The sequence below is a fragment of the Dermochelys coriacea genome, chromosome 12 (genome assembly GCF_009764565.3).
Source record: "Dermochelys coriacea isolate rDerCor1 chromosome 12, rDerCor1.pri.v4, whole genome shotgun sequence".
Taxonomy (NCBI): domain Eukaryota; kingdom Metazoa; phylum Chordata; order Testudines; family Dermochelyidae; genus Dermochelys; species Dermochelys coriacea.
The window spans coordinates 24,510,156-24,538,058 of NC_050079.1; the positions used below are offsets into that span (position 1 = coordinate 24,510,156).

At 41.3% G+C, this 27,903-nt stretch overlaps 1 protein-coding gene across 2 annotated transcripts in view; it reads right to left on the bottom strand.

Annotated features, from left to right (window-relative positions):
• PEPD (peptidase D) overlaps window positions 1-26,966 on the bottom strand; it is a 220,915-nt gene extending 193,949 nt beyond the window's left edge. Inside the window, exons 1-3 of one of the 2 annotated variants that reach the window (XM_038368850.2) lie at window positions 26,700-26,966; window positions 17,131-17,314; window positions 14,926-15,053 (exon numbers count right to left, since the gene is read on the bottom strand). In XM_038368850.2, coding sequence (XP_038224778.1) covers window positions 14,926-15,053; window positions 17,131-17,314; window positions 26,700-26,743 — 356 coding nt within the window. In that variant the 5' untranslated portion in view covers window positions 26,744-26,966. The remainder of the gene's footprint in view (window positions 1-14,925; window positions 15,054-17,130; window positions 17,315-26,699) is intronic. The other variant, XM_043494753.1, reaches the window with a different exon arrangement.
• Between the last annotated feature and the right edge of the window lie 937 nt (window positions 26,967-27,903).

The following is a 27,903-nucleotide window of genomic DNA, read 5'->3' on the forward strand; positions in this document are numbered from 1 at the left end:
TTTAACCCACTGGATTCTAGTAAAATGAATATGTGCGTCTACTGAACAAGCATGTATTAAGAGACTGTTGACTACATGTGCTACAAGCATGTATTAAGAGACTGTTGACTTGCTTGAGCCCTGTACTTGATGTACTTTAAAAAATAGCTATACATTGAAGATATTTTCTGAATTTTATTTAGAAAAAAAAATCAATCACAAAACCAAAACCACTGTTTGGATGTGTCGTCTCCAGAGTGCATTGCAGCAGTCTCAAGTATAGTCAGAACACACATCTGTTATCTTCAGTTGTCCTAGTATACAAAGAAATCACATTCTGTACTTTTATAGTGATTTTCAGAGGTTTTCAAAGACCTTTAAAAGGAATGTGTCTCATTTTCCCCATTCATACAATAAGAAAACTAAGGCACAAAGAAGTTAAAATAACTTGCCCAAGGCCACACAGTGAGTCACTGAGTAGAGAATAAGAACAGAATTTAGATCTCCCAACCCAATGCCTTATCTACTGGCCCACGCTCTCCCTCTGACAAACAGAAGAGATTTGAGAACTTCTGATATACAAGCACCAGGATCGGGGGGAAGGGGAGTTCAGATGTTCAAAACTCTAAAATTACAAGAGCAAAAGTGGGGACACCATGGAATGTAGTGTCCTAAAAGAATTCTACTGCACTATTACACACATTGAATCTCATCTTCTTTTCCATTCTAGGTTTGCCTCTGTTCTATGCCTCCACAACCTACCAACCAGGCAGATTTTTCCCTGTTCATTCACCTTGTAATGTCTTCATTCAACTTGTAATGTCTTCTCTCACCTTGCAATGTTCACTTTGTAAAAGTTACGGTTGTCACAGCTTGAGGCAACTGTACCTGCATTTCCCTTCAGTGGCCTAGCAAAGAATACAGCTCCCCAGCTATTGCCTCCCTTGGGTGGACACGAGTCATTCGATTCTCACCAGGGTACATCCAGGATGCACAGCTCCCTCCCTTCACTGTGTATTTCCCAGCAAAAACAATCCACTGAAATAGGTCTGCTTGCTTTCTCTTCAGAGACTGATAATAGAGTGATTGCTACAGATATAAGTTGCTACACAGACTTTCTACTCAAGCCTACTTTATTCTTAATGTAAAAAATCACTATTAAGAAACCACATTAAAAAAACAACAACAATAAAATAGCCTACATGCATACTAATAAGCTTACCAGATATCACCCCACTCTAGGGGTTTCTTTGTGGGTTACAAATTCATCAGAGCTTCCGCTCACAACAAGCGCACAGTCTTATGAGGCCTCAGTAGGCTGACTCCATGGACCAAGGATGCTGTCTGTCTGTTTGCTGGATCAGGAAGAAGGCCCCGTGTCAGTTTAAAACCCAGGCTTTTATCCAAAAGGCTTTTTTTGGATCTTTTGGTCTCTGGAGGTGGTGCAGAATCTTTCTGGAGCAGTCATGTAAAATCCCCTATGGGCATTTCTTTGACTGCAACTGACCTTCCAGATAACAGCTTTTGAATCTTTGGACAAAAACAGATGGCATGCCTGCTCAAAAGAAAAATTAGGACTTGGTGATACTGCCAAGATGTGATTAGGAGCTTATTGCACTGTACTATATATTTCTTGTAGTGTTTTTAAAGTTAATATATAAAATAAACGCTTGCTGGGTTTAAGAACATTCTCTTAGCACCAGAGGCCTGAATAATACATATGCAAGTATTTCAACTTTCTGTTGTGGTGGATTAAATCATAGCAAGATATTAAAAACCTTCAGTGCAAACACCATTCAATAGATTTAGTTATTTTAGAGTTAAATTCATTCTCCTCCACATCGGAATCTGAAGAAGAGAGCTTTAACATTTACTAAAATTGCTAAATCGCATATTCAGGTATTACTGCATGCTCTTAGAACTTGTAAATTCAGCGAATATCTGGCAAGTCTTGCTCATGCAAGTAGTTTCACCAAAGTCAGTGATGGAAAAATAATAACAAAAGTTGCAGTTACCAACCTTTTTCAATTAGAAATATATAGCAAAGAAGTTTAAACAATTAGTAGAGAAGGAAAGTCCTGTACAGATCACAATTGATTAAAAAAAAAACTGGTAAAGAGATACTTAGAAAATGTGAGCATGTAATGTGGACTGGCAGACTTGTACATAGCTGGCACATTAAGAGAGTCAGCCAATGAAGTTCCTGTATCACTGACAATTTTTAAAAAGTCAGAGAACTAGGAAGGTACTTGCAGATTAGAGAAAGGCAATTATCATCAAATGTGGCAAGAGCAATCCTGACAATTATCATAATGTAAGTCAAGTGAACTACTGGAACAAAGGTATGGAAGACAGGTGTGGAAATTACTACACTTAGGGAGAAGAATAAGCAGCATGAGGATTTACACAGAACAAATCTTGCCAGACAAATGGGATTGCTTTTTTGGATAGTCCCAAACACATTCTATTTTAGGGAGAAACTCAGAAAGCACTAATGCTGAAAGAGATTCGGGGTGAGACAGCAAATTAGTTTGGAATGCAATACCAAAATACACAGAAAGTGCAATTTTGGGCCACACGGAGAGAGTATTATATTACAGAGGAGGCCACAGTTTGCATAAAGGATTGGTATGACCATACCTGAAAAAAAGTGTATTCAATTTGAAAAACCCACACAAAGAAGAGGAACAATGGTCATCTTTAAAGCCACTGAACACCTATCTGTTGAAAGAGCTGGGGGAGACAGCTTAGTTTGGTGAAAGTGATGTGCTCATTAGGGTGTTGGATTAACATTTGTACCATGCTATGAAGATAAAACTTTTATACAAGTGTTACAGCACAAATATTATTTGTGAATGAAGGTAGCTACCAGTCAAGGGTAGCTTAAAATTTTACTTAAAATGGAATGCAAAGTTAGATCATCATCTCCATGACTAAGCAACCCAATGATATTTCAGTTTCTAAAAACATATGAAACCGTGTATAAATATTTTCTCAGTCCCCATTTAATATACATTTCTTCAATTAAAATAAAGCATTAAAGAGTTAAAGTATTTTTATTTTTTACTAAAAATTGTTCTTTATATGGCAAGGCAATTAAGTTATTTTGGCATGTGCTGCACATAAAGCAGCTGTTGTACAGTATGTTTCACTTTACAAAATATCTTTAATCAGCGCAGTGACTAGTTCTGTCATTTATAATTAAGGCAAGGAAAATGGCAGGTGCAGCATTAATTAGTAAAATTGAAGTCTCTGCAAGATATACAGTCATACTAACTTAATCCTTTCTAAGTGTAAAAACAAAACATACTAATGGCTTTGCATCACAAAGTCTTGGAAATACGCTAGCATTTTTTAATAATGTATTTCCATTTTTGTAACTTATACACCCATATATTTTTCTTGACTTTATGAAATATCTTGCTCAGAAAATGAGAAGAGGATGAACAGATACTTTTCAAAGGCAAGACATTTCTCTAAAACAACCTAGGAGAATTTGTCTCTGCTATCCAAACACCAAGAAGGAGGTTGATTCAAAAGTATTATATAAAATGGTTCTCCTCAGTTGATGCCCAGAATAGATCCTTCAGCTGAGGAAGAGCCCATCTAAACACTAGGAAAACTCAGTTCCGATATTATTAAAAGCCTAACTGCCATATACATAGGTTTCAGAGTAGCAGCCGTGTTAGTCTGTATTCGCAAAAAGAAAAGGAGTACTTGTGGCACCTTAGAGACTAACAAATTTATTAGAGCATAAGCTTTCGTGAGCTACAGCTCACTTCATCGGATGCATTTGGTGGAAAAAACAGAGGAGAGATTTATATACACACACACAGAGAACATGAAACAATGGGTTTATCATACACACTGTAAGGAGAGTGATCACTTAAGATAAGCCATCACCAGCAGCAGGGAGGGAAAGGAGGAAAACCTTTCATGGTGACAAGCAAGGTAGGCTAATTCCAGCAGTTAACAAGAATATCAGAGGAACAGTGGGGGGTGGGATGGGAGGGAGAAATACCATGGGAAAATAGTTTTACTTTGTGTAATGACTCATCCATTCCCAGTCTCTATTCAAGCCTAAGTTAATTGTATCCAGTTTGCAAGTTAATTCCAATTCAGCAGTCTCTCGTTGGAGTCTGTTTTTGAAGCTTTTTTGTTGAAGTATAGCCACTCTTAGGTCTGTGATCGAGTGACCAGAGAGATTGAAGTGTTCTCCAACTGGTTTTTGAATGTTATAATTCTTGACGTCTGATTTGTGTCCATTCATTCTTTTACGTAGAGACTGTGCAGTTTGGCCAATGTACATGGCAGAGGGGCATTGCTGGCACATGATGGCATATATCACATTGGTAGATGCGCAGGTGAACGAGCCTCTGATAGTGTGGCTGATGTGATTAGGCCTATGATGGTATCCCCTGAATAGATTGTGGACAGAGTTGGCAACGGGCTTTGTTGCAAGGATAGGTTCCTGGGTTAGTGGTTCTGTTGTGTGGTTGCTGGTGAGTATTTGCTTCAGATTGGGGGGCTGTCTGTAAGCAAGGACTGGCCTGTCTCCCAAGATCTGTGAGAGTGATGGGTCGTCCTTCAGGATAGGTTGTAGATCCTTGATGATGCGTTGGAGAGGTTTTAGTTGGGGGCTGAAGGTGATGGCTAGTGGCGTTCTGTTGTTTTCTTTGTTGGGCCTGTCCAACCTTCCACACAAACTTCCTCGTGGCTGGACTTTACAAAAACTAGACAAGCCATTTACAAAACACACTTTGCTTCTCTACAAAAGAAAAAGGACACTAAGCTATCTAAACTACTATATGCCACAAGGGGCCACAACAATGGTTCCCGTAACCCACACAGCAATATTGTTAATCTATCCAACTATACTCTTAGCCCAGCAGAAGAATCTGTCCTATCTCGGGGCCTCTCCTTTTGCCCCTCCACCCCCACGAACATGATACAGTTCTGTGGTGACCTAGAATCCTATTTTCGACGTCTCAGACTCAAGGAATATTTCCAACACACCTCTGACCAACATATTAACCCACAGAGACCTTCCTGCCAACACTACAAAAAGAAGGATTCTGGCTGGACTCCTCCTGAAGGTCGAAACAGCAGCCTGGATTTCTACATAGACTGCTTCCGCCGACGTGCACGAGCTGAAATTGTGGAAAAGCAGCATCGCTTACCCCATAACCTCAGCCATGCAGAACACAGTGCCATCCACAGCCTCAGAAACAACTCTGACATCATAATCAAAAAGGCTGACAAAGGAGGTGCCGTCGTCATCATGAATAGGTCGGAGTATGAACAAGAGGCTACTAGGCAGCTCTCCAACACCACTTTCTACAAGCCATTACCCTCTGATCCCACTGAGAGTTACCAAAAGAAACTACAGCATTTGCTCGAGAAACTCCCTGAAAAAGCACAAGAACAAATCCGCACAGACACACCCCTGGAGCCCCGACCTGGGGTATTCTATCTGCTACCCAAGATCCATAAACCTGGAAATCCTGGACGCCCCATCATCTCAGGCATTGGCACCCTGACAGCAGGATTGTCTGGCTATGTAGACTCCCTCCTCAGGCCCTTCGTTACCAGCACTCCCAGCTATCTTCGAGACACCACTGACTTCCTGAGGAAACTACAGTCCATTGGTGATCTTCCTAAAAACACCATCCTAGCCACTATGGATGTAGAAGCCCTCTACACCAACATTCCACACAAAGATGGACTACAAGCCGTCAGGAACAGTATCCCCGATACTGTCACGGCTAACCTGGTGGCTGAACTTTGTGACTTTGTCCTCACCCATAACTATTTCACATTTGGGGACCATGTATACCTTCAAATCAGCGTCACTGCAATGGGTACCCGCATGGCCCCACAGTATGCCAACATTTTTATGGCTGACTTAGAACAACGCTTCCTCAGCTCTCGTCCCCTAATGCCCCTACTCTACTTTTGCTACATTGATGACATCTTCATCATCTGGACCCATGGAAAAGAAGCTCTTGAGGAATTCCACCATGATTTCAACAATTTCCATCCCACCATCAACCTCAGCCTGGACCAGTCCACACAAGAGATCCACTTCCTGGACACTACGGTGCTAATAAGCGATGGTCACATAAACACCACCCTATATCGGAAACCTACTGACCGCTATTCCTACCTACATGCCTCTAGCTTTCATCCAGATCATACCACTCGATCCACTGTCTACAGCCAAGCGCTACGATATAACAGCATTTGCTCCAACCCCTCAGACAGAGACAAACACCTACAAGATCTCTATCATGCATTCCTACAACTACAATACCCACCTGCTGAAGTGAAGAAACAGATTGACAGAGCCAGAAGAGTACCCAGAAGTCACCTACTACAGGACAGGCCCAACAAAGAAAACAACAGAACGCCACTAGCCATCACCTTCAGCCCCCAACTAAAACCTCTCCAACGCATCATCAAGGATCTACAACCTATCCTGAAGGATGACCCATCACTCTCACAGATCTTGGGAGACAGACCAGTCCTTGCTTACAGACAGCCCCCCAATCTGAAGCAAATACTCACCAGCAACCACACAACAGAACCACTAACCCAGGAACCTATCCTTGCAACAAAGCCCATTGCCAACTCTGTCCACATATCTATTCAGGGGATACCATCATAGGCCTAATCACATCAGCCACACTATCAGAGGCTCCTTCACCTGCGCATCTACCAATGTGATATATGCCATCATGTGCCAGCAATGCCCCTCTGCCATGTACATTGGCCAAACTGCACAGTCTCTACGTAAAAGAATGAATGGACACAAATCAGACGTCAAGAATTATAACATTCAAAAACCAGTTGGAGAACACCTCAATCTCTCTGGTCACTTGATCACAGACCTAAGAGTGGCTATTCTTCAACAAAAAAACTTCAAAAACAGACTCCAACGAGAGACTGCTGAATTGGAATTAATTTGCAAACTGGATACAATTAACTTAGGCTTGAATAGAGACTGGGAATGGATGAGTCATTACACAAAGTAAAACTATTTCCCCATGGTATTTCTCCCTCCCACCCCACCCCCCACTGTTCCTCTGATATTCTTGTTAACTGCTGGAATTAGCCTACCTTGCTTGTCACCATGAAAGGTTTTCCTCCTTTCCCTCCCTGCTGCTGGTGATGGCTTATCTTAAGTGATCACTCTCCTTACAGTGTGTATGATAAACTCATTGTTTCATGTTCTCTGTGTGTGTGTGTGTGTGTGTGTGTGTGTGTGTGTGTGTGTGTGTATAAATCTCTCCTCTGTTTTTTCCACCAAATGCATCCGAGGAAGTGAGCTGTAGCTCACGAAAGCTTATGCTCTAATAAATTTGTTAGTCTCTAAGGTGCCACAAGTACTCCTTTTCTTTTTGCCATATACATAGTACTATCACGTTAAGATTTGCAGTGGACCCATAATTCCTATAGGCACCCTCAAAACACAAGATTATCCTATGGCTATCATCTGGGAATTATTCCTTATGAAAAATGTTCCCGGCTCACTTTTGCAGTCATGAGATATTTGAACATATCAAAAATCAAAGTATTTCTTCAGTTCATGTAATCACAGAATCATATAAATATAGGGCTGGAAGGGACCTGGGGAAATCATCAAGTCCAGCCCCCTATGCTGAAGCAGGATCAAGTAAACTTAGACAGTCCCTGACAGGTGTTTATCCAACCCATTCTTTTTTAAAAAAACAAACAAAAACAAAACAAAAAAATCCACCAACCTGCAGTAATGGCAATTCCACAACTTCCTTTGGAAGCCAGAGCTTAACTACACTTATAGTTAGAAAGCTTTTCCTAATATGTAACCTAAATCTCCCTTGCTGCAGATTAAGTCTCTTACTTTTGTCTTAGTTCTTGTCCTACCTTCAGCAGACATGCAAAATAAATTGATCACTGTCCTCTTTATAACAGCCCTTAACATATTTGAAGATTGTTATCAGATCCTCTCTCTCTCTCATCTTTTCTCACGACTAAACGTGCTCAGGGTTTTGTTTCTCTAAAACCTTTCCTCATAGGTTGTGTTTTTTAAACCTTTTATTACAACCCTCAGCTCCTTTTCAGCAGTACAACCACCTAGACAGTTATTTCCCATTTTGTAACTGTGCATTTGATTTTTTCCTTCCTAAGTGAAGTACTCAGCACTTATCTTTATTGAATTTCATCTTGTTGAATTCAGACCAATTCTCCAATTTGTCAAGGTCATTCTGAATTCTAATCTTCCCCTCCAAAGTGCTTGCAATACCTCCCATATACACTCCTCACCATTATGCAAGTAATTAATGAAAATATCAAATAGTATCAGACCCAGGACTGATCCCTGTGGGACCCCAGTATTTACACCCTCCCAATTTGGCAGCAAACCATTGATAATGACTCTTTGGGTATAGTCTTTCAACCAGTTGTGCACTTACCTTGTATTATTTTAATCTAGACCGCATTTTCCTAGTTTGCTTATGAGAATGTCATGTTGGAGTGTGTCAAAAGCCTTAATAAAATCAAAATATATTATATCTAAATCTCCCTCCCCCACATCTGCCTAGCCAGTAACCTGTCAAAGAAGGAAATTCAAATTGGTTTGGCATGATTTGTTCTTGGCAAATACATGATGGCTAATCCTTATAATCCTAATATCCTCCAAGTGCGTACAAAATGATTGGCTAATAATTTGTTCTAGTATCCTTCCAGGTATTCAAACTAGGCTGATTGGTCTATAATTCCCCAGGTTCTCTTTCTTCTCCCCACTTTTAAAGACAGGTACTATGTTTGCTCTTCTGCAGTCCTCCGGGACCTCATCCATCCTCCATAAATTCTCAAAGATAATAGCGAATGGTTCTGAGATGGTTTCAGCTTGTTCCTTAAGTACCCTAAGGAATTTCATCAGGCCCTGCAGATTTAAATACATCTAACTTATCTAAATATTCTTTAACCAATTCTTCCTCTATTTGGCTACGTTCCTTCCTCCTCACCGTTAATATTAATTGTGTTAAGTATCTGGTTACAATCAACCTTTTTAATGAAGACTGAAGCAAGATAAGCCTTCTTGATGTCATCCCTTATTAGCTCTCCTTTCCCGCTAAATAGAGAATATACGCTTTCCTTCATCTTTACTCCTAATGCGGCGGTTCTCAAATTGTGGGTCAGGACCCCAAAGTTGGTCAGGACCCTGTTTCAATGGGGTCACCAGGGCTGATGTTATAGACTTGCTGGGGCCTGAGGCCAAAGCTGAAGCCTGAGCCCCACCACCAGAGGCTGAAGTGGTAGCGGGGCTCAGATTACAGGCCCCCTTCCTGGGGTTCAAGCCCTTGGGCTTTGGCTTTGTCCCCGACACATACATACACACACACACACACACACACACACACACACACACCCCTCTAGAGTGGCAGAATTCAGGCAGGCTCAGGTTTCGGTCCCCACTCCTCGGGTCATATAGTAATTTTTTTTTGTCAGAACGCAGTTGCGGTGCAATGAAGTTTAAGAACCTGGGTCCTAATTTATTTATAGAATCTCTTCTAATTCCCTTTCACGTTAAGCTTGACTACTCTCACTGGAGAACTTTATCTCCACCATTCAGTTGATACTTGAGCATTGTGTTTGGTCTTCTCAAGTCTTCAAGATCATTAAACTGAACTCTGCCAATCATTGCCTCCTGCCTTTATTAGATACTATTTGCTGTATTTTAACTCTGCCTCATAGGGGGTTCAGCATCCATTAGAGCTTTCTATCATCACTTCAACAGTTAACCAAAACAGTCAATGAAAAAAAACCTGCAGCTGGCGAGATCAAGATTGCAATAGTCATGAGCATATTTGCAATCCAACACTGCGTCCATCTGTAAGCAAATTCTCTCTGTGGCACTCAATTGTCTTTGGCCAAAACAAGATCATAAAATAAAGAAGTTCAGTAGACCCATTTTTGAAAGACGCACAAGAAAAAGGTTAACTTCTCCACTGGCCAATCTGCAGAATTTACTTAGCAGCTCTCTATACATGTAATTGTGTGTGTTTCCTTAGATGTGCAGCAAAAAAGAAATTTAAATTGCCTCAAAAATGAGATATGAGATAGAGCTACACAAAATCCACAGTTAAAGAGGATCTTACAAACAATTAATAACAACTCTAACATTTATAAAGAGAACTCTTAAAACTCACCTGTTTGTATCAAGACAAAAATGGATAGAGAAAGCTTCCCACATCTATCTTATATAAAAATAAAAAACAATGCAACAAATAAATTAAAAGCCTTTTGCACTATGAACTGTGAGACTAGATGCTACAGATGCATCTCAGACTGCAGAATACTGTACAACAAGGATAAAAGCAATTTGTTTTGCTCTGATGTTAAATAACAGTTTCCTCTGTGGGTTGATAGTACCTTTTGCATCTGCATACAAGAGAACTTCCAAGGCTAACCATGTTAGATAAATAAAAATGGGATGGAAGGCAAACTAATTTGCTGTTTTTCTTGCAGTACTAATTTTGACTTAAAATTGGTTCTTCAGGGTAGGAACTAAACCTCAGCACAGTGCAGTACCTCCTAGCTTATGAGCCAACTAGCTTATGAAGAAGGACTTCTGACTCACAAAGGAGTTATTCATCCATCTTTCTGACAAGTAGTAAAGGTACATGACAGTGGCTGACAAAACAAAACAAGAATCAAACAAAGGGATTCAGTAAGGATAGGGAAAGGAGTCTGGAGAACACAAAGATACCAGTGATGATAAAATTATTCTAATATACATTGCAAGAAAAGAATTACAACAAAACTCAGTTTTACCAAAATTGTTGCTGTAAGAAACCTATAATTTACTAAACAAATTGATCATGAGTGCTTCACAACATTAGACTGAGAAGGCTAGAATATGTACATTACAAAGGAATAACACTTGGTGGGGAAATACAACATGACAAGGTGGATATTGGATATATTTAGAAGGCTTTTCTTTCAGATCAGACATTCATATCAGTGTGGGCAGCAAACAGCATATCTCAACTAGCATAAAAGAACCAAGGAGGTGGTAGTAAAGTTTTATCTACAAACAGGCAAATAGCCTATACTGGGAATAGAGTTTATGGTATACATGTGGGAGTTAAGTAGCATCTACACTTTGTCAGACAGGTGCACCTTTTCTACTAGAACATTTCAGATAGCAATATTCCACTCTAAAGTGATCATAAACAATTTCAGTTCCAAGGTAGCTTTAAGACAATAATAGTCACAATCTCTCTCAGAAGACAGCAGACATGCCCTGCCATATGGTCTATCTAACACAGTTCAGCACATGGGATTGGCTCCAACCGTATTCCTCATTAAAATAAAGATAATAGCTTCAGTTAGAAACAATCCAATTTGAGATCACAACAAAATTAGAAAGTCAAGTTCTGAAATGTTGTAGGGGCCAAAAATTTTATAACTTATTAGACACAGGATAAATATAATTAAGATTCTGAAAAAGTAAATGCATATAAAAAAGGGCCAATTTCTCAAGGGCTATGGTATTAAGCAATTTTTATGATAAAAGTTAACTGAAACAGGATCTGGAAAGAGAATTGCTTATATCCTTCATACAAGAAAGAGCTACAAACTTAAACTTAATCATCTAACGGTTTGGTAGTTAAGACATTGGTCTGGGACATAGAAGACTGAGGTTCAGCTCTGCTAGAGACCTCCTTTTCTGACTTTGACCTTGCAAAAAACTTACTCATAGGCTTAAAGTCATGGACATCTGTAACTCCATGGACTAGCACAGGATCAAACACGCAAGTAAAATTAAGCATGTTCTCTTTCTGTGCCTTAAGAAAAGGAGCTACAGCTCACTTCATTGGATGTATCCGATGTTCACGAAAGCTTATGCTCTAATAAATTTGTTAGTCTCTAAGGTGCCACAAGTACTCCTTTTCTTTTTGCGAATACAGACTAACACGGCTGCTACTCTGAAACCTGTCATTTCTGTGCCTTAGTTACCCATCTGTAAAATGAGTTTAAATATTTCCCTACCTCACAAGGATGTTGTGAGGATAATATCATTAATGTTTGAGCTAATCAGATGTATGGTGATAGTTTCCAGGCCAGAATCTCAAAGCATTAAAAACTGAAGGTTTTTTTTTGTTTGTCTGCTTTTTGCTTTTTAAATAAAGCACTATATACACCTATGAGCTCTATACTACAGATGAACACCTACTTGCAACTAAGCATTGTGAAAAATGTGGGAAGTAGCTGTATTAACTATTATGCATGCTATATACAGATTTCTATATATCTGTGGGTTTGATGGATTAGGTTGCTAGTTAATGGTTTAAAATCAAAGCTTTTGGGTTGCAGAAACCAAATGAATGACTGCAGATAACCTTATTTGATTAGTGCCCAAATGGACAATACTTTGAACCTACTCTTGGGATACCACAGCCTACCCCTTCTGAAGAAATATATAGACTGTTTTGGCCAGGCATATGGTCCCAGGTCAGGTCTTTGGAATAGATAAAAGTCAGCTTGTGAGCTGAGGAGAGACACTCACTGAACTGGGGAAGTCAGACTATCAAGGTGGCAGGAGTTGCAGAGGGCATCCTGTCTCACCCAACCTCAAAGCTTGGGGAAGCCTGGGTTAAAGAGAACCTAGCTAAACTGGCAAGGAAATGCTGGGTTTAGGTAAGAAATACACATATAGAGTTTAATTGCTATAACTCTGTTTAAGTTTCTGTGAACCAATCAATCATATTTGTTTTTGAAGAAGCTGTCCTGAAGCACTGCAAAAAGTTTACCCTGGGAGCTTGTGACCCAAACCCAGCTGGCCAAGTTGAGGTAGATACCATGGTAAATGGGGGTGTTGGCGCCTTAGGATACAGTCTAAAGTCAGGTGAACTGGGGGTTGCACTCAATAGTGCAGGTGTAGGCCTGTCACTTGGAAGAAGTGCCCATGGTGGGGGGTTAAAGGGGAGGGAGAGAGAGAGATCACAAGTCATCCCTGAACCATAACAAGCACATTTTGGGAAACAAAGATTCAGAAGACAAACAGGATCTGAAGAGGGAAAACTGATTAAGAAGTAAACAATAGACAAGAGCTCTTGATTCTTTAATATGCAAAAGTCCTCATTAAGAATCAAAAGTGCCTAGATGAATTTGCGAGCTGATGAAGCATCAGTTTAGGATTTGATCCAAGGAGAAGGGCTTGTTTGCAAATCTGGGCATTAGCAATTTCAGCACCCACACTCTTCCAGTGCTCTGTTCATAAGCCTAGGGGTTTTATTACACCCAAGTCACTTTAGTAAAGTTTGCAAAAGGTTTACCAAAAAAAAGTACTGCATAGTAATATGCCAGAGCACAAGCTTTCTGGCTTGATGTGATTTATTCAATAATGCAGAGCTAATGGAAGGTCTTGAGGGCTTAAGTTGAGAATCAGGCTTAAAAGAGGGGAAAGGAGGCTCTTAAAAAAAAAAACCTCTCCTGCCTCCTGACTTAGCAAGATTCAAAAAGTAACTGGACATTTATACAGATATCCAGAATTGTCATAACTGATCACAACAATTTTGGAAGGGATATCAACCCTGATGTTTCAGGTCTTAAACCAAGCTCTAATTATTAGATATTGGGATAAGACTTAATTTGAGGAGTAGATTAACCCACAACTGCCCAGTGAGGGGTTCTTACATTTTCCTTTGAGGCATCTGGTACCAGCCATTGTCAGAGACAGAATACTGGATTAGATAGACCTTGGGTCTGACAAATCCTTTGTTCCCAATGAGAACATTGAGATACCCTCAGGAGAATAGAAAAAAAAACCATTGCAAGGATGCAGATTCATTCATCAATCTCCTGCTTCACAACAGATGGGAATTGTTACCAGAATTCACCCATCAGAAAGTGCATATATGCATACATTAAGCAGCATGTGTACACACACAAACCATCTAGTTAGTTCTATATTTTGGTAAAATGCCTTGCTGTTGATATATTTTGTTATAGTCTCTTAAATGTCAGGGCATGGGGGAAGGGAAGAGGAGAGCTGCACCATAACCCTTATAACTAAAGAACTTGTTACCTAACAGAGTTTTGGAAGAATCATTTTAAATCCAACTTGAAAACTACACCACCACCAACTATCAATTTAAAACACAATCCTGAATTTCTTAAGTTTAATGGGAGATATGGATATTCAATAAATTCAAGATGAGGCCTTTAATAAGACACAAATTTAATCTGCCCTAATAATACTTGAGGGTCCAAGCCTCAATGCTGTAACAGGCAGAAAGTACTCAGTGCTTCACTTTGGATCACTTTCTTGGGTACTTTATTTATACAAGCAGCATCATGATATTTTCATTTGGTTTTATTTTGTTCTTTCATTAATTGATTGAAGCACAAGCAGGTTAAGTGATTTACCAAAGGTCACATGGCATGTCAGTGGCTCAACCAGGATTGCCAAAGATTGGGACAATAAGAGTTTAAACTGATGTACAATCAATATAAAATCCTAAGTGATCTTTTGATTAAATATATGTTTAGAACATACATGAAATGAGCTGAATTTAGCTTTGTTCAATTATTGTCAAATCTAGTAAATGCTTCATAGACTATCCCATAACAAAAATGTCAGTTGCTAGCAGTCTCAGCAGGGAATCCAAGAACTGAGTGGGGTAACGAAGACTGAACTTTCTTTTCACCATGAGAAGTGGCCCTCCCAAGTCTGGGTTGAGGTAAATTGGCAGGGCAGCCTAAGCTGTACAGTTTTCCTTGTTCTGTGGTTAAACAAAAGATTTCAAATCTCCAATGTGGTTAATCCAGCACCTTTCACTACCATTAAAGCCACTTTAAGAACTGAAATATCAACTGATTACATTATGCACATAGTTAACAGCCAGATACATCAGAATTGTAAAATAAGTGGCTACACTGAAAAAGATGTCTTACTTTCCCATCCAAACTGCATAGCTTTCAGGGAGTTTGGGGACAAAGAGAATGGATTTTCCAGTATCAACATCAATCGCTCCATAGCAGTCTGGTTCAGTTACTCCAAAAATCCAATGAAAATAAGATTCCTAGATAAATAAATCAAGTGTCATTACTTTATTCTTCAAATCACCCTGCCCCCAAAATACTAATACAATACACCAACATACTAACAGTTCATTAATATTAATACCTATTTATGTGGACTTGAATAAGAACATTTTTGTTTTGTGCATCACAATTTTTGTAGATTGTGTGATAATTTAGACCTGATTTCATTTCACGGTGATACAAATCTTACTTTGGACCTAACAAATATTTCTTATATAGCATGTTATTGTATAAGATTGTAAGCCTTAAGGAAGGATCTATGTCAAGCAAGATAAAAGGATAGCAAGAAGAAACAGCCAGTCAAAGAAAGAAGAGGGTAAGACAAGAGCAGAGCCTATGGGCACAGTGTGCCTCTGAGTCACAACCCTAAATTGCAGCAGAATTTTGGACAAATTAAAGGGGAGAAGAGTGAGGAAGAAGCTGCAATAAAAAAATGGCACAAGATTATCAAGACCTAAAATCAAGGGATATTTTGCATTGGGAACAGAAAGGAATGGACAAAACTCAAAGATGAGGCAGACATAGAACATCAAAATTTGACAAGGGTGGGTTGGTGAGGCAGAGGCAAGAGAGATTGGGGAATAAGCCTCCTTTTACCCTCTTCAAAAAGTGACCATAGATTGTATACATTTCTCCCCTAGATGCCAGACAGAATGTATTAAGCAGCCTGCTGTCATAGAAGATAAAAATCTACTTTCCCGCCCCTTTCTTCAAAATGTGAAAGTTCAGTTCACAGAACTGAAGCAGTACTCTAGATTTCATTTTATAACTGGCAAAGCAGAAAACAGTCTGCTATAACAAAAAGACCCAACTAAGCTTGACTCTAGCTAATAATCAATCATCTAATGACAAATCAATGATGTGTTCAACGTGAAATTAACAAGAAACACAATCCTTCTTGGGCCAACAAAGAAACACACAGGTACTTATGTATTAGTCAAGTTATAATTTATTAAGTTTAGGTCCAACATGCAAGTTAAAATACATATCCATGCTCTTGCACAGCTTGGTTGGGTTCAGAACTGGCATTTAAACCCAGGTTCATATTTTTGGGGGAAATGGGGAAAATCAATAAATTAGTGAAAGATTTTTAACCTGTGTTAGACCACTCATATTTAGCAAAATGCTGTACTACACAGTGAAGTAGAAGATTACGGCTTCTGTGATCCAAGCCAGACAAAAACTAAGCAAGTCTAAGGATAAAGGCTCACTTTCTACATGTACTGTTATCAACAAATATTTATAATGCACTGGTGCCTTGAGGTCTCAACCAGGTTGGAGCCCCATTGACCTAGGCAACGTGAAAACATACCATAAATAAGTAATTAAAAAGAAGAGCAACCCCAAGCCAAAGAAGCAATACATCAGAAAGATGTATTGTTATTACAATGGTTAATCTAGGGTTTGAAGTAGTCAGTAACAGTAAAAGCAATGCTTTTTAAACAGGGTGGAATGTACTAGGCCCTGATTTTTAATAAAGGTATTTCGGCATTTCTGTGCTTAGCCTAAATCAATGTGTATGCACCTACAGGATAACATGGTTATAAAATAAGTGCAAAAATACAAAAGTACGACACTACTACTACTACAATTAAGCACTGGAATAGGCTTCCTACAGAGGCTGTGGAATCCCCATCATTGGAGGTTTTTAGGAACGTTGGACAACACCTGTCAGGGAGGTCTAGGTTCACTAGGTCTGCCTCAGAACAAGGGTCTGGACTTGAGGGCTTCTCAAGGTCCCTTCCAGCCCCACATTTATGAGATTCCATGAAATCTCATTTTCAAAAGTGATTTAGGCACTTAGTCTAATCCCATCAACTGTCAATGAGATTTTGGCTCCTAGGTGCCTACGTTCCTTTTGAAAATGAGATTTAGGCTCCTAAATCAGTTAGGCATTGCAATCCTGAGGGCAGCAACACAAATACATTTAAACCCCCCTAGTCTAAAATAAAGGGAGGGAAAAACTAAAAAAAAAAAAAAGAGTGCAAGAGAGAGACAAGCTTAGAAAAGAAGTAATTCAAGAGTTTGTTTCTGGGTTATGAACCTAAATCTTACCTGGCGAAAGACAATGCCAGTATCAGTGCAGTATCTTTGGGCTTCCTCACCACCCTGCATCAAAACAATTGCATTCTTCTGGACATCTTTGTTCCCCCTTAGTCGATCACACAGCCGTTTTCTATTCAAAGCAAAGAGTGCTGCTGGCACTTTCAGCGTCTCATTCCCCAACCAAAAAGATGGTCTAGAAAGGATTTTAAAAAAAGATAACTGTATTGTAAAATAATATACTGGTTAATATCATTGAGAGGCACAGGGTTTATTTGAAGACTAACAGAGAAGGAAGTCAAATCTGAAAAAAGTCATTTGTCAATCACAAAAGTGGACTAGGTTTTAGGACTGTAGAGAGAGAGAAAATCACGTAGTTACAGTACATGGTATTGCTGAGAGGGAAAATGAAATATCAAAACTTCAGTCGTACAAGTAGTAAATGATAAATAGGTACTAAAAATGAATATTGTTGACTACAGTTATAGTCCGTAACGTGACTCAGAAGTTAGCCTCCTTTAAAGAATACAGAAGTGATTTTATTTGGAGTGAGGGGAGACATGCAATAAATTACAACAGTGTTAGTCTGCCGAGATATTTGAAATAAGAGCAAACATGGGAGAGAGAAAAATATGAGTTGTTGAGAATAGAACTGAAGATTATATGTAGAATGGGACAGTTTCTTTAACAAATATTACACAGCATCTGTGAAAACTTACAGAAGCTGAATGAAAGACCGCCTAGAAAAGATGGCAGTTGAAATGGCACACAGAACAACATTTTTGATACTCCCTTACTATTTGTATGTATATATGGGATTTCAAAGAAAGGCTATAGTTTTTGTATAGATGGCCAAGAGGAACATAACCTAAATATCAGTAGCCTACTGTTACACATGACTGTGTGTTTCTTCATAACTGGGTCAGATCATATAGCAAATTGCTGCGCAAAAGCAAAGCCTGGACAGTCTTTTAGAAACTTTCTTCAATGGTTCAATTTGTTTGAGTAAAATTTAACTTCTTTAAAAACAACAACAAAAAATATCCTAGCCAAAGGGTAGCTTTACATAAAATGGATTTATCCATGTTTAGATAAGTTAAGTTCTTTTAGCTACACCTTTGGCCCATGTAAAGACTAATGAGTTTGTTTTTATATTATCATTCACTATTTTGCCCTGAATCTTAAAGGAGCTGCTATTGTCTATGGCTGAGTGAAAGGAGAATTGAGGGACACTAGTTAAATAACTCAGGTGTTTAAAATTCCATAAATATATATGTTGCTGATTCATAACTAGCTGAAAGGAAAAAGTCTAAAACAGAATTCCTCTATTTTATATTTACAACAGGGAAAAAATGATCTGGAGCTTCAAAACTGCAGTATTAATAAAAACCCAGGATTAAAGTTCAACTAGTTCTATATAGTTCAACCTCTTTCCAGACACCTCATTGCACATACTCTTCTCAGCAGCTGGAGGATCATTTTCTACATTTACAATATTTCTGAGAGAGATGATAGTGCTGAATTCAGCCACATTGTTACTATGCTACACTGTTGCTAAAATGAAAAAAATTATTAACCACATTAACCTTCATGTATTAATTATTATATGGCTTTCTTGGAAAATTACACGTCCGAAAGGTAACCTTTGATTTATAGCTGTGTAGAGCAAACTTTATAATCAGAAATCTAACTAACAATTTCTAACTGCAGATACAGCATAAAGAAGCTAATAAAATGTTTTATATTTTATTACACTGATATAACAGTGTACATTTTAAAAAGGTGAAAGATAGAATACAGGTATAGGAATTTAGCTGATGATGCATAAAGCTCAAATCTGATTATTTTTATTACCTTCTCCCACAATCCCAGCAACATGCTACGTGATAATTACAAGGACCAGTGAGTCACTAGCTGTGCAGCACATTAGCACAGAAGCACAGAATAAGCTTTCATTGGAGGCTAACTCCAGCTGTAGGAATAATAAAGCAAATTCATTCAACCCTAGCAATAAATATTCTAAATCTTCAAATAATGCAGTAAAACTTAATTAGAAACTAAGGCCGGTTTCTCAGGTGTGGTGTGGCTGCGTGCATTGCACTGTGTTGTTTTATAAGGGGGCTATAAAACCCGTTTACACAGCCCAGGTAGGATCATTGAGCAAAAGACTGAGGCCAGGTCTACACTACCACTTATTTAGGCATAACTTATGTCACTCAGGGGTGTGAATAAGCCACCCTGAGCAGCATAAAGTTACACCGACCCAAGCACCGGTGTGAACAGCATTATGTCGGTAGGAGAGCTTCTCCCGCCAACATAGCTATAGCCTCTCACGGAGGTGGATTTATTATGCCAATGGGAGAGCTCTCTTCTCGGAGGCATAGCGCATCTTCACCAGACGTGCTGCAGTGGTGCAGCTGCATCAGTGCAGCTGTGTTGATGTACTTCTTCTAGTGTAAACTAGCCCTACAGTAGTGATCCTGGGAGACATAAAGCCAATGCACGGTCTCTTAAGTCACATGCTCTCCCTATTGCCAGCACTATATGAATAAGGTGGTGCGATGAGCACAAAGGGGACAGTCAGATGTCACACTATTTTCAGATTCTCCTGGCTATTATGGACTGATGTGAGGACAGCCTCTACAACACAGAGCAAGAAGAAAGGCAGATGTTTTGGCACAACTCAGCCTACACTTACAAGTGAAGAACAGCCATCTTCACTGTAAATTGAGAAAAGTTATAAGGTTGTACGGTGCATCCGATTTTAAAAAAAACAACAAACTGATCTCCCTCATCTACACAACCTGGAGTATTCCCGATATGAGGCTGCTATGATCAGATTTTAATCTCCATTAAGTTTATTATAAACTCTCTTTTATTGCATACAAAACCTGTGAATACTAGAACAAACTCAAGGAGTGATAACTATTACTCCTGGCGGAATTCTGTGCCACTTCACATGCATAGAATTTATGTCCCCTGCAGATCTCTTTGCTTCCCCGCAGAAAAATGACTTTCTTATGGGGATACAAAGGAAAGCCACAAGAGCGGTCATGCGACTCTCCCCAGCAATATGTTTCAGGTATCCAGGGAAGCTGGCAGAGAGGTAAAATCACTGTGGGGCAGGGGATGGGACTGGGGAAGATCTGGCTGGTGGCTCTTACCCTGAGCCGGGCTCAGCTGCTAGTCCCAGCTGGGGTCGGGAGGACAGGACTTCCTCTTCCCCTGCATGGCATCCGGGGCCATTTCAGACCCACCCCCAGATTTCTTCCCTGGCTGTAGGAAGCTCTGCAAACTCACAACCCCACCCCCTGCACTTCCTGCACCCATCACTCCTCAGCTGCAGGGGAAGGTATCACTGTACAGGGAGTTGCTCCCCCATCCACCCAACCCCCATGCATCCAGACCACCTCATACCCAGACCCTTCCACCAAGCCTCACCATCACCACCCCGCACTCCATCGAGCCCCAGCCAGCTGCACCTGGATCCCCACCCCACTGAGCCCCATTCTCCCAGCATCTGGACCCCCAAACTGAACGCCCCGCACTCAGACCCCCCTTCTGAGCTCTATCTCCCCCACACACTCAGACCCCCCCGCTGAGGTCCAACCACCTTCACCCCCCTGCAGAGTCCCATTACTGTTGCACCCAGAACCCTTCAACAAGCCCCTGAGCATCCAGATCCCTCCCCCCAACACACCCAGATCCCCCCGAGCTTCCCACAGCCAGATTGCCCCACACAGAACCCTTTCAACCCACACCTGGATACCCCCACACTTAGATCCTACCTTGCTGAGCCTGCCTGCCCACACCTGGTGCACCTGGCATGGAGGGGCAGGCCCAGTCAGGGATGAAAGTAAGTCTAGGGACTTACCGGTACAAGGCTGGGCTGGGGCCGGCTCTGGCCCCCGGAAGGGGCGGGGCCTCGGGCGGAAGGGGCAGGGCTGGAGGGGTCAGAGCCAGCCCCAGCCCATTCTGTACCGGCAAGTGCCTCCTTCTCCCTCCCCAGGGTAACAGCAGCAGCCAGAGGCTCTGGCAGCGGTTTAAAGGGCCCTGGGCAGTAGCGGCAGCCGGAGCTCTGGGCCCTTTAAATCATCCCCGGAGCCCCGCCTCCACTTCCCCAGGGCTCCAGGGACGGGGCTCCGGCTGCCACTATCATCCTGGGCCCTTTAAATCGTCCCCGGAGCCTGCCAGAGCACTGAGCCATGGTGGGGCTCCGGGGACAATTCAAAGGGCCCAGTGCTCAGCCACCGTTACTGCCCTGGGCCCTTTAAATCGCCGCCCCAGCCCCGCCACTGCTATCCCAGGCTCTGGCAGCAGTTTAAAGGGATGGGGGCTTCAGCCACTGCTGGGAGCTGCAGGTCCTTTAAATTGCGCCTGGGGAAACTGATCCACGCCGGTACGCCATACGGGTGCGTACCAGCTTACTTTCACATCTGGGCCCAGTCCTTGAGCTGTGTCAGGGTTGGGTACAGCCTCACCGCTAAGTCTGTGTCCCAGGGGAGGGGGAGCTGCATAGTGATTTTCCACCTCTGTGCAGCCAGTAGCCTCTGCTCCCCAATGCCATGCTGAAGACTCCACATTTATTTGACAGATAAAATTTACAGAATTTTAAAATATTGTGTGTGGAATTTTATATTTTTAGTGCATAATTTTTAATTTTTTGGCACAGAATGCCCTCAGGATTAAACTATCAATCTACATACAACTACAATTGCTGACTTCATTCCGAGCCATTTTACAAAGGATCTTTTACTAGCAATTGAACATATTGACTGAAACGTTCATTAAAATACGGGATGAAAATGAATTCCCCTGAGAGCATTTTTACAGACATACAGGCAAAGTTCTATCCTCAGTTGCATCTAAGAGATGCCATAATTACACTCCATTGAAGTCAATGTGACTGCATGGATATAACTGGCAGCATAATTTGGCACCAATACAAAACTGTGGTTTCAAAAAAAAATTATCAACATGTTGGACTTTACTTTGTGGCTTCTAAATAGAATGAGATTAGCGGAGAGTGCTGGACCCCTACAGCAAGGTTTGTAGGACACAGCAGGGTTTGGTTCAATGTTTTTGCGAAGTTCTATTTAGCTCCCCAGATTCTTTGCTGAACACTTTATAGAGCCCACAGCATGAATTCATACAACCTTGCTAGGGAAGATATCAAATGTCCAGACTGAAAATTATATGGAGACAAAGTTAGGGGTTTGAGTGCATTATTTAAAATAAAACAAAAACCATCTTACCTTCTCTGCTATCTTTGTTTACTTACTCTTCTCTCCCAAATCCCGTTTTTCCTTTTCTGAGCTTTTCTTACTACAAGGATGGCAATCTTATAGAAGCTAGACTGACTGACTACAAAGGGAGCAAAATCCATGAGAGTTTTCCCAACAGAAAGAGGATCAGCCTCTGTGCATGCACATCTCCTATTAACTTCTTTCCATCCTTCATTTTAATCATTTCTTTCTTAGGCTAGTAACTGCACAGAAATTCAGTTGTTACAACACTATTAAGAAGGTAGCATGCATTATCCTTTCGTCAGTTTCTTTTTGCACGTTGTGACACTGGAAATGTGACTTGTATAGTATTTAGGAATGCAACACTAACCAACCCCTTGTTCAAACGCAGAATATGAAAGTTCAACGACTACCAGCTGCATTGCCAACTAAAAGGTGCATGACAAGATGCCAAACTACTGACTTTGCATATCTACAGAGCGGCTCAGAAACTAAAGATGTTTTGTTTAAAAGCTGTTATTGTGACTACAAAATGTCAGGTATGTTATAATTATTTTTTGTGTGTTTCTTATACTTGTAATTTAAGCAAATATAAGATGCAGAATGTGGAAGGATAGTTATATGGATAAAATTAGGCCCCAATCCTGCAAATTTACCCTTGTCAGTATTTCACTGAAGTCAAAGGGACATGTGGGTGTGTGTAGAACTACGGCCATATTTGCTACCTAACAATACTACTAGAAAACATACACAGTAATAATATCTTTCTAGAGAGATCTGCTAAAATTAATTTAACCCTGCAAGAGAGATTACTGTTCCACCCAGTTCATGACACGCAAACATCAAAAGGGGATTAGAACAATAGCTGTTTACTTTACTCTGTATTTCTATTAAACAAAGTGAAACATAGCTAGAAACAGTAAACCACATCATCTTTTAAAATGTCACTTTCTTTCATCTCAGGCATTCAAAGCTTATGTGAGAAGTTTATGTATTTCAGACAGGTATTATTTTATTACTGTACGGTACCATGAGTTACATCAGAGGGTTGGGGGGGGGCAGAGGGACTTTGTAGGGAACTATATTATAGTGATTAACACACATTCAGAGCCTGGACTCCTGTATATTTCTGGCTGTTCTACTATCTCCCACTGAGACCATTAACTTCCCTGTGCCTCAGTTTGCCCATCTGTAATATCCCCTGTGGTAGTGTAGACTGAGGCTTCATTAACCTTGCCAGCAAGCTGCAACTATGTTGAAAGCTTTGAAAGGATTACCCTTTTCTTTCACTGCCTGGGGAAGGCTTGATAAAAATTCTCACCAATTTGCATAGGTGACCACAGACCCAAACCCTTGGATCTTAAGAACAATGAAAAAGCATTCAATTTCTTACAAGAAGAATTGTAATATAAGAAAAGGTAAAAAGAATCACCTCTGTAAAATCAGGATGGTAAATACCTTACAGGGTAATTAGATTCAAAACAGAGTATCCCTCTAGGCAAAACCTTAAGTTACAAGAAAGACACAAAGACAGGAATATCCATTCTATTCAGCACAGCTTAATTTTGCTCAGCCATTTAAAGAAATCATAATCTAACGCATATCTAGCTAGATTACTTACTAAGTTCTAAGACTCCATTCCTGTTCTGTCCCTGGCAAAAGCATTACACAGACAGACAGACCCTTTGTTTCTCCCTCCCTCCAGCTTTGAAAGTATCTTGTCTCCTCATTGGTCATTGTGGTCAGGTGCCAGCGAGATTATCCTAGCTTCTTAACCTTTTACAGGTGCAAGGGTTTTTCCTCTGGCCAGGAGGGATTTTAAAGGTGTTTACCCTTCCCTTTGTATTTATGACATTCACTAATAAAGAGCACCTTTTTAAAAAGCTATATTTAAAGGAACACTATTTTCTTGTATTCTAGTAAATATTTTTAATGGTTAATTCTCTGTGTACTATATTTTGTGACTATCCAGAGGAAACCATAAAAGCAACTTCATTCATGCACAATGTGTATGAATGAACACAGAGTAAACCAAACAATTGAAAGAATATTTTCCTCACCACTAATCTTTTAATTTCTGTAATCCTAAATGTTGCTTGTAATTATAGTAATCAAAAACTTCATCAATTTTCAATTGATGTCCTTTTTATATTCCTGCCTGCAACGTACTCTCTTTCGTGCAAGTTGGGAGTCTGCCACTGACTTCAATAGGAGCATGTGAAAGTCTTTAAAAAAGGAACTATTTATCTTAACTGTGAGAGCGTGGGGAGAGAAAAACTTCACAAGATGCTGATTTTCATGTAAACATACAAGATTTATTAATGCATTTCCAGAGCTACCTTTTCTTGTTATTCAAAGGAGGCTCCATCATTTTGATATATTTAATGGCTTTTTTAAAAGAAGAACTGCAAAATGGTTTAATTTTGTTATAAAAATTGAACTATAATCAAATTGCCTACTCAGCACAAATCTATTTCTAAACACAGTTCACCACACTTTCTGCAGCCTAATGGAGCTCTCATTTCCATAGGCAAGTTAATGTTAAATATAATTGGTACTAATCCACTCAAGCCGAAAGAAATCACATGATGTCTGAAGAAATGATTAACCCATTTTACAGTTTCCCCCTCTTGTAATGAATTTTTTTGCTTCAGTATTTCAATGAGACATTTAATATCTAATTAACTTTAATTCTCTCGTTTTCCAATTTGAGACTTTGCCCCTGTATTTCATCTGATCCTCAGCATAACTGAGATGGGCACTACAAAGATATTTAAAACTGCTTGATGTCAAGGCAAGCATGTTCAAAATGGCCTTAATGTCCATCTCACATAGACTTCTGTGTATAAGTAATTTAGAGAGACCCTTTGAGCTTTCAGGATTTCAAATCTACGCACATTTATTACGGCACAGCAAGAGCTCTGCTATAGTTCAATTTACATATAATTAGGGTCCTACCAAATTCACAGTCTATTTTGGTCAATTTCACAGTCATAGGATTTTAAAAATTGTAAATTTCATGATTTCAGATATTTAAATCTAAAATTTCAAGGTGTTGTAATTGTAGGGGTCCTGACCCAAAAATGAGTTGTGGGGGAGTCTCAAGATTATTATGGGGGGGGCTGCAGTACTACTTCCCTTACTTCTGTGCTGCCGCTGTCAGTGGCGCTTGCCTTCAGAGCTGGGGGCTCAGAGAGCAGCGGCTGCTGGCTGGGAGCCCAGCTCTGAAGGCAGAGCCGTCACTAGCAGCAGTGCAGAGATAAGGATGGTACGGTATGGTATGGTATTGCCATCCATCTGTGCTGCTGCCTTCAGAGCTAAGCCCTCAGCAGCCACCACTCCCTGGCCACCAAGATCTGAAGGCAGTAGCACAGAATTAAGGGTGGCATGGTTGGTATTGCCACCCTTACTTCTGCACAGTTGCTGGTGGGGCACTGCCTTCAGAGCTGGGCACTCAGCCAATAGCCGCCGCTCTCTGGCTGCCCAGCTCTGAAGCAGAGAAGAAACAAGGGTAGCAATAGTGAACCCCCCCCCATAGTAACTTGCAACCCCTCTGCAACTCCCTTTTGGGTAAGGACCCCTAATTTGAGAAACACTGGTCTTCCATGTGAAGTCTATATAGTACAGGGTAAAAGCACAAAAAAGACCAGATTTCACCAGTCTATGACACGTTTTTTATGGCCATGAATTTGGTAGGGCCTTAAGTATAACTATAGATGCATAAACCTAGGGGTCACTTAGAAAATCCAATGCTATTACTATGCCACATACCAGAATTTCATTGTGACGGCAATAGAAGAGCTCAGATCCACGCTGCTCCAAGCACAAGACTCTAACAATTGAGTTACAGGAGAAACTCCTTTATCTGACAGCAGTACAGGGCCTATGACACACAGCTGAGCAGCTTTCAATCTCTCAGAAAAAGCGATGCTATATACACTAGCTGCCCACAGCTCCACTGGAGTGACGCCACCAGGGCAGAAGACCACCCCCCATACAACAGGGGAGAGAGGGGAGTTTTGACCCGCGACCCAGGAGCCAACCCCTGCTCTTACAAGCTATGCCACAGGCACTTGTCGTGTCTGTCCACGGCCAGTATCACAGGGGCTCTCCTGAAACCCCGGCTCGGACTAGCGGGAGGCGGTAACTCAGATGGGTGGGTCAGTCTGCAAAGGGACTAGCAGGGGACCTCGCCTTGTCTTCCCGGGAGGGGCAGACCCGCATCCCCACGGAGAGGGAGCCGCGCCTCCCCGCCGGGGCCAAAGCTGGCTCAGGGGGTCCCGACCGGGCAGCGGCCAGGGGCCGTGCACCAGCCGCCGGAGAAGCGCCGCTTACCCCTCAGCCACAGCCATGTTGCCTCGCTGGTCTTCGCCCGTCATGTGATCCGCTGCCTCGTCAGCTGATGGGGCGGCGGCGAGCGGATTGCTGGGGGCTGAGCTCGCGAGGGAGGAGCCGCCGGCGGGGTCACTCCGGCGGGACCGTTGCCGCCGCGCTGCCCTGCTCGCGTGACTGGGAGCTGGTGGGGCGCGAGCGCCGGGCCGCCGCCGCTGGAAAAGGGCAGCGTCCCCGCGGAACCCTGCCTGCTGCGCGCGAGCGGGGACCCACAAAAGCAGGGGGATAGCTCAGTGGTTTGAGCATTGGCCTGCAAAACCTAGGGTTGTGAGTTCAATCCTTGAGGGGGCCATTTAGGGATCTGGGGCAAAAATTGGGGATTGTGCCTGCTTTGAGCAGGGGGTTGGACTAGATGATCTCCTGAGGTCCCTTCCAACCCTGATATTCTATGATTAAGTACTCTATGATTAAGGGGGTGGGAGATGGATGCTCCTTTGCAAGCCATGCCGTGAGCCCTGCGGTCGGTGGCTGTGCACTGCACCTCGCCCTAAGAGCAACGCGGAGCCGTCGTTCCAGAAATCACGGGGCAACCCTTTGCCCTAAGCCCCGGATTGTCTGACTCCTCTGGTTCCTGGGGCTGCTTCCTACAGCGCCTGGCTCTGGGGCCCAGCCACTGACTAGCCCTTCCCCAGCCCGAGCCTGCTACCCCGTACAGCCCACCTGAGACCACCCTGCTTGGCTCTTACAAATCCCAGAGGCCTGGCTCGCATGATTTCAGAAAAAATCCCAAGTAAAATGATGGGACTTAAACCTCTTAAAGGCCCCGCTCACTCTAAGATAGGAGGAACAGAATTCATTTGTGCAAATGAGTATACATTTGTGAATACTTCCCTGGTCAAGAGATTGCCTAATAAGAAAAGGAGTACTTGTGGCACCTTAGAGACTAACAAATTTATTTGAGCATAAGCTTTTGTGAGCTACAGCTCACTTCATCGGATGCTTCTACTGAATGCATCCGATGAAGTGAGCTGTAGCTCACAAAAGCTTATGCTCAGATAAATTTGTTAGTCTCTAAGGTGCCACAAGTACTCCTTTTCTTTTTGCGAATATGGACTAACACGGCTGCTACTCTGAAACCTGCCTAGTAAGTGTGGCCTCTTGTGTAGGTTTCATTGTATAAGAAATAGGCCAGTTGAAACAATTAGTT